The sequence below is a fragment of the Paroedura picta genome, chromosome 4 (genome assembly GCF_049243985.1).
Source record: "Paroedura picta isolate Pp20150507F chromosome 4, Ppicta_v3.0, whole genome shotgun sequence".
Classification (NCBI taxonomy): Eukaryota; Metazoa; Chordata; class Lepidosauria; order Squamata; family Gekkonidae; genus Paroedura; species Paroedura picta.
In genome coordinates, this window is record NC_135372.1 from 128,245,245 (window position 1) to 128,253,097 (window position 7,853).

Sequence of the window (7,853 nt, forward strand, 5' to 3'; positions counted from 1 at the left end):
GACTCGGTGCTTGCACAGGGGATACCTTTACCTTACAGTCATTTCTGTGATTTGAAAGAAATAACTTTAATATTTTTTTTCTTTTCCTATGGGCAGTTCTTGACAGAAGAGGCCATAGAAAGGGTGACAAAGAAGACCAATTTAACATGCAAAAGCCAAAATGCCAACAGAAGAGACTGAATAATTAAACTGGGAACTTTAAAAAAGAAATCATCATTGGAGCTCCTGCCATGATCGCATGAACTGGTCATGAAGAAACCTAGCAAATAAACCCACAAATGTACTTACTAAGCTACCAGATCTGATTCTCCCCCCCCCCACACACACACATCAGTAGCAAACACATCTTTCTAAGTGATTGTGATCTAGTGCCAAATTCATGTCACTGATTGCCAAGTGGTTGCACTGAAGCCATCATACACAGATGAACGTCAATAGAGGGTGAAACCATAATTTCCATGGCCTCAGAAAATCATGTGAATTGTTCCTGAGGAACAAAAAGCTACATAATAATAATCTATCCAATCCATTTATTCCTGATGAATACAGGTTAGATTAAATTGTTTAAAAATCATTATTAGGCTTAAAATATGAACAAAGAAAACACAAAAAGGCCATATTTAACTCATTTCATGAATTTGATGAAGTAGGCACTAGGCTACAGAACCTTACAGCAAAATAAAGCTTTAAAGAATCACACAGCTCCTTTTTTCTGTAGAAAAAAGCATAGACCATCTGTCAAAGCAGGCTCTAGTCCCTAAAAGTTCTTGTTAGAAGAAAAACCTGTTGATATTCCTGCTTATTTTTTAGCTTGTCAGAATCACAGTAGAAAGACATATGACAATCTAACCCAATAAACCTTAAGAGGGGCACCTAGCTAACTATTTGCTGCACTTTATTCCACCTGTTCTCCAAGCCGTTCAGATCAACACACTACCTACCCACATTCCATCCTCACAACAACCTTGCAAGGTAGTGTAGATCAAAAATGACAGTCTCAACATCATCCTGTGGGATCCACAAAGAATCAGGATCTGAACTGCTGTCTCCCTGCCCATTACACACTGAGAAGCCTCAGCATATTATATCGCCCCAGCCTATTTGGCTCGCCTTAGTGACCCTACACCACAGGAATGTGATGGGTGGAAGGTTGCCAGATCCAGGTTGGGAAACTCCTAGCAATTTGGGGGTAGAGCCTGGGAAGGTCAGGGACCTCAGTGGGGTCCAAAGGCCATAGAGTCCACCCTGCAAGACATCCATTTTCTCCAGAAGAACTGATCTCCAGGCTGTAATTCCGGGGGATCTCCATGTCCCACCTGGAGGCTGGCATCCCTATCAAAAGAACCCTATGGAAGGGCAGTATAAAAATCTAAAATAAACAAACAAGTAAGTAGAATCATAGAATCACAGAGTTGGAAGGGGCCACCCAGGCCATCTAGTCCAACCCCCTGCTCAACGCAGGATCAGTCCAAAGCATCCTAAAGCAAAGTAAGTAAATAAATAAATAAATAAAGATCAAATGACCCCTAAACACCCTTGAGCCCACTTCCTTGGCATCCTTTCCCCCTTTCCTTTTGCGCCGCCAAGACAGGCGCAGCGCGGGAGGGAGCGACTTAACCCTCTTCGTCGCCCGTGCAAACGGGAAGGGGGGTATACCCGTCTAAACCGGATTAACTAATCCGGAGTGCAAAACCTGTCTGGATCCCCAGCGGCGGGCACCCCGCAGCCCCGGCCTGGTCACCTTTGCTGGAAGCTGCGCACGAGGAGCCACACGATGAGCGGCAGGTTCTCGCGCTCGTTGTAGGTGGGCAGCAGCACCGAGTACTTGTCCCGGCGGGCGGCCATGGCGGCGGGCCGAGCCCACGGCGCTTGCGTGGCGAGCGGGCCTCGCGCCTGGGCGGCGGAAACGGAAGAGGCGAGGCCGGCCTCCGCGGCGTCGCCTTCCCCGCCCGGCCTGAGGGAGAAGCGGCGGCGATGTCTGAGGCGGGGAAGTCGGCGCGGCCCGCTGAGGCCGAGGCCGAGGCGCTGCTCCTCCCGGCCCCGCTGCCCGCGCGGTCGGAGCTGAGCCGGCCGGAGATCGAGCGCTACTCGCGGCAGCTGGTGCTTGCGGAGGCGGGCGTGCGCGGGCAGCTGCGGCTGTCGGCCTGCTCGGTGCTGGTGGTGGGCTGCGGCGGCCTGGGCTGCCCGCTGGCGCAGTACCTGGCGGCGGCGGGCGTGGGCCGCTTGGGCCTGGTGGACCACGACGCCGTGGAGCTGAGCAACCTGCCCCGCCAGGTGCTGCACGGCGAGAGCCGCCTGGGCCGCCCCAAGGCCCGCTCGGCGGCCGCCGCGCTGCGCGAGCTCAACTCGGCCGTGGAGTGCGTGCCTTACGAGCTGGCCCTCGGCCGCCACACGGCCCTGGCGCTGGCGCGGGCCTACGACGTGGTGGCCGACTGCTCCGACAACGCGCCCACCCGCTACCTCGTCAACGACGCCTGCGTGCTCGCCGGGAAGCCCTTGGTGTCGGCCAGCGCGCTGCGGCTGGAGGGGCAGCTGGCGGTGTATGGCTACCGCGGGGGGCCCTGCTACCGCTGCCTCTTCCCCAGGCCGCCGCCTCCGGAGACCGTCACCAGTTGTGCCGACGGCGGGGTCTTGGGGGTCGTGCCCGGCATCCTGGGGTCGCTCCAGGCCTTGGAGGTGCTCAAGATCGCCATGGGGATCGGGACCTCCCTCAGCCAGGCCATGCTGGTCTTCGACGCTTTGGAAGGCCGCTTTCGGCACATCAAGCTGAGGCCCAGGGACCCGAATTGCGCCGTGTGCGGCGACCACCCGTCCGTGACCGCCCTGCAGGATTACGAACTCTTCTGCGGGTCTTCGGCGACGGACAAGTGCCGGACGTTGAGCCTCTTGAGGAACGAGGAGCGGGTGTCTGTGGAAGAGTACAAGAGGGTACTGGACGGAAAGGTCCGTCACGTGTTGGTAGACGTCCGTCCCCAAGCCGAGGTGGACATATGTCGCTTGCCGCAGGCTGTCTTTGTGCCTTTGAGCAAGTTGCAACAAAAGGATGAAGAGTCTCTGAAATTTCTGGTCCAAAGGATATGTGAAGCAAGGCAGTTGTCACACGAGAATACGGCTTTTCCCGTTTATGTTGTTTGCAAAGTAGGAAACGACTCTCAAAAGGCAGTGAAAATATTGCAGGGATTGTCTTACCCTGAGCTAGGGTTAATTTCCATTAAGGACATCAGAGGGGGGCTTATGGCATGGGCTGTCAAAATCAACCCTGAGTTTCCTCGATATTAATTTTATATAGTGATAATCTTTTTTGAAGCTTGAAATAGCATTGATCATTGTCCTTGTTAAGATTTTTTAAAGAACCTCTACAGTGGTATACTGGAATATTCAGTTTCTCATCATTTATTTTTATAAAATAATATAAAAACCAAAAGATGTGTTTATTTCACAGTGCTAAAGCTTATATGATGTTTCTGAAAGGTTTTCTTGCTATTGAAATTAGTTGCAGTTTACATCTTTATTGCAGTAAAACAAAACCAGGAATTCAGTCACAACATTTATTGCAACCTAATAATCCATGCTTGTCCCAACCTCTTACTAGGCTACTTTGCCTCCCTATGTACTGGGGCTTCCATCTTTCTTTTTCTGCTGAATTTGAGAATTCAAGATGTGTGCAAAAGATCATGAGCCAGGAGACAATTTCCAACTAACTTGAAAACAAATATTAACAGTAGTTTGCACAAAATTTTCTTCTAAGTTACATGTACAGCCTAGGAAGATGGATTAAGGAAGAGCTATTTCTCGCAGTAAGGTTAGCACAAAGAGGAGACAGGATCTGCTGACATATTGTGCTGTAGCATGTAGAGCACAAGGTGTCTGTTCCTAGACTCTTGCAATGTTGTACAGATTCTCTCAAACATACATTTTTAAATAAAAGATTCTGAGCTTGGATAGGAAACTTGCAGTGTGTTAAGCATGTGCAGCCTTGATTTTTAGCTCTGTAAAGTAATGACTTTATACGTACCAGTGATGATGACCTCACTGTTGTTTTCCCTGTCTCATATGAGAGTTAGTTATATGAAAAGAAAAAGGAAGGGATGGAGGTAGAGAGTTGAAAAGGCCATATGGAAAGCCAGTTTGGCGTAGTGGTTAGGAGTGCAGACTGATAATCTGGCACACCAGGTTCGATTCTGTGCTCCTCCACATGCAGCCAGCTGGGTGACCTTGGGCTCGCCATGGTGCTGATAAAACTGTTCTAACTGAGCAGTGATATCAGGGCTCTTGCAGTCTCACCCACCTCACAGGGTGTCTGTTGTGGGGAGAGGAAAGGGAAGGTGCCTAAGCCGCTTTGAGACTCCTTCGGGTAGAGAAAAGCGGCATATAAGAACCAACTCTTCTTCTGTTAAATTGGCTTTGTTTCTAACAGCTTTAATGTCTTATAGGAAGGCTGTGTATTTCTTATTATGCCATCCTAAGCAAAATTATACCCTTGGCTTACACACCATTGTCTTCATTAGACTTAGAAGGGTGTAACTCTGCTTAGGTCCTGACCAAGATTTGATAATTTCTCAGAAGCTAAACCAGCTCAGCCCTGGTTAGTATTCCAGTGGGAGACCACCACGGAAGAAGTCCAGAGCATGCTGCAGATGCACGCAGTGGCAAACCACCTCTGAACATCTCTTGCTTTGGAAACCCTATGGGGTCATTGTAAATCAAGTGTAACTTGACAGCACTTTCAACCACCAGCAGTACACTGTCAGTACCCTTATCCACTGTAATACTGAAGCAGGTTTGACCTTCCCCCCTCCCAAGCTGCCTAGATGTAAGACTGCTTGAGAATGCTGTATAAACTATTATATCTCTTTGGAAGAAGAGCAGGATTTAAATGTAATATTTTAAAAACTGTAACCTTTCTGCTCAGAAGGATCAGTCCAACAGCTCACAGAAATGGAGGAAACTATCACCCATACCCCCTCCCCCAAAATTTTTAATAATGACAACAGCAGGAAATTACTACATAAAATGACTGGGCGACTAAATACAGTAGTCATAATGGAAATTTAACAAATTCCGGGCAAACATTAAAGCACCCTCACAAATAAATCTGTGACCACATAAATCAGACTCTCTGCCAATGACCAGTAAAGGATGGATTTAGATGGGATGATGTAAATAACAGTGGAAAGTTTCACAGGCAGGATGCAACTAAAAAGCTTTTAATGGAAGACACCTGCCTTATTTCTGAATGTGGGAAAACCATTGAAGGGTCTTCAGTGGCAATTTCAGATGATGGCCAGGTTCAAAGGAGAAAAGATATTCCTTAACTCTTGGGTATCAGATTGTTTAGGTCCTTAATTGCCATTACCAGCACTTTCTCCAGCTACAGGGTACAGAGGCTAAGCCCTTCCCCTGATGTTGCCTCTTTGCACTGGGATTCATAGAGTGACTGCCTTTGAATGTGGAGGTTTCTTTTGGTCACCATGGCTAGAAGAAGAAGAGTTGGTTCTTATATGCCGCTTTTCCCTACCCGAAGGAGGCTCAAAGCGGCTTACAGTCGCTTTCCCTTTCCTCTCCCCACAACAGACACCCTGTGGGGTAGGTGAGGCTGAGAGAGCCCTGATATTACTGCTCGGTCAGAACAGCTTTATCAGTGCTGTGGCAAACCCAAGGTCACCCAGCTGGTTGCATGTGGGGGAGTGCAGAATCGCACCCGGCATGCCAGATTAGAAGTCCGCACTCCTAACCACTACACCAAACTGGCTACTAACTACTGATAGACTTGTCCTCCATGAATTCGTCTAAATTCCATTTGAAGTTTTCTATTCCTGTGGTCGTCACTACATCCTCTGGCAGTGAAATTACTGACACTGACACTGAAATTACTTGCTGTGTAAAGAAGTCCTGAATCTACTGCTCAGCAGCTTTATTTGATGCCTTTGAGTTCTGGTATTTTGGGAGAAAATCAATTTTTACCACTGTCTGCCTAATTTTATAATGTGGCATTGGAAGTGCCAGTTTACAAATTTTGTAGGCGTGCCCATCAGTGTGAACATTGGCATATGAAAGTCTAAATCATCTTTCTGACAGCAGTGTCTCCACACTTTGAGCCCAACATGTGCAGTAATTGAAAATGTAAATTGCCCGCATTGTGTGAAAACTGCATCTCACCACAGTGTATTCCTTGAATCTGTCTGCTGAGGATATGGATACTTGTAATCTTGATTTGGCCACTTCATATGCTGAATGGCTCTACCAAATATAGCTAGTGTGGAAACCGACAGATGTTACAGGCAGGATGTGTAAGCCGCACTGAACAGATTCCATGGCAAAAGTGTCCTTTCAAAGGTACATCGTGAATCAAATTTGTGCTAGATGGCGCTACAGGCTAATATACAATTCATTTTGCAATTTACACTGCTAGATTGGGTGACTACAAGGGACTGAAAAGGGTCTTTCTTCTTTGTGAAACAGTTCTACTTGGAAGCAGTGGAACCTTACAAAAATGGTGTAAAGTAGGATCCAGCCACCTAGCATGCTGTGTGAGTGCTTCAAACGTAATATAGAATATAAAAGAGATCTTTGTTTTAAGGATTGGGAATATCCCTCATGCTATCTGAACATGAGTAATCTACTTGGTTAGGACACATTGAGGGAAAAATTAAATCTATAGGGGTATCTTTAGACTCCTTGTATCTGATATCTGAAAAGTCTGCATTTAATTTAATTGAACGCAGAGTGTTAGACATAGAACTGCAGGAACTTAGCAGTAAAGCTAAAAATGTTTGCTCGCCATTGAGCTTGGGGATCTCACCAAGCTCTCAGCCCCTAGCTGCATACTTCTACCATCTAATCATCCCACAACAGCGTAGAGCATTCATGTTAGCTAGAACTAATGCTCTACCTTCTGCTGTTCTATATGGGAGATTTCAACAGATCCCGTATTCAGCTAGGTTGTGCCCCTGTGGACAATGCTGTATAGAATCAATTACACACGTTTTCTTCCATTGTCCACTTTATTCTTAGAGCCGAGCAACATTTCTTAACTCACTGCTGTGTAAAATAGAACTGCATTCGGATGAACGAAAGACTCAGTTTCTTTTGACATCCCAGAACCCTGATATAATTGAACCAGTTGCAAAGTTTTGACATCTTGCCATGAGAAATCGTGAATGTATTATGTCTAAAGCATGATCTTTGCCTTTGTTCTCACTAGCAGTGGATCCTTTTGCACTTTCCCTTCTTATATTGTACTTTTATATGCTATTAAAGGCTTGTTGTTGTTGTTGATTGGGAATAAAGACTAAATGTGTGATCCCTATTCACTTAAAGGAATATCTTGCAGAAACCCATACAATTCTCATTGACATGAATTAAGGATGCAGATTAACTGTACATGGATAGTGTGTTTAACTTTCCATATGGCTGGCGGCTGGAATTTTCAGAGGGTTTCTGCAGAATATGTCCCATCGGGAGAAAAAAGGTTTGCACTGGAAGAGCAATTTTGTAGATTGGAAAGATTATAATCTTGCTAAATTTCACAGGGTGTCATATTGATGAATCTAGGAGGGCAACAAAGCTACATCACAGGGAATATATTTCATACTGTATTTGTATTTCCCGTTTCCCCCATCCCATGTAGTTATTCCCATAATGCCATCTAGTCCGAGTATAAGGTTGAATGGGCCTACTGTACTGATTGCTGCCAAGCTTGTTTTATGATGTTCTACTTGTTTCTATACATTTGATTGTATAATATTATTTCAGGTATTTTTGTTAGTGATATTGCGTTCAATTTGTTTGTTTATAATTGGATTTGTATGCCGCCAGCCCCAGAAGGCTCATGGCGACTAACAATAACAGAA

The 7,853-nt window shown here is 46.3% G+C and overlaps 1 protein-coding gene across 1 annotated transcript; it reads left to right on the top strand.

The window, feature by feature from the left end:
- The first annotated feature begins 1,724 nt into the window (after positions 1-1,724).
- MOCS3 (molybdenum cofactor synthesis 3) lies at positions 1,725-3,949 on the top strand. Its single transcript, XM_077335624.1, has one exon. It carries the CDS (start codon positions 1,975-1,977, stop codon positions 3,277-3,279), a length of 1,305 nt encoding a protein of 434 aa, XP_077191739.1. The 5' UTR covers positions 1,725-1,974; the 3' UTR covers positions 3,280-3,949.
- Positions 3,950-7,853: the final 3,904 nt, after the last annotated feature.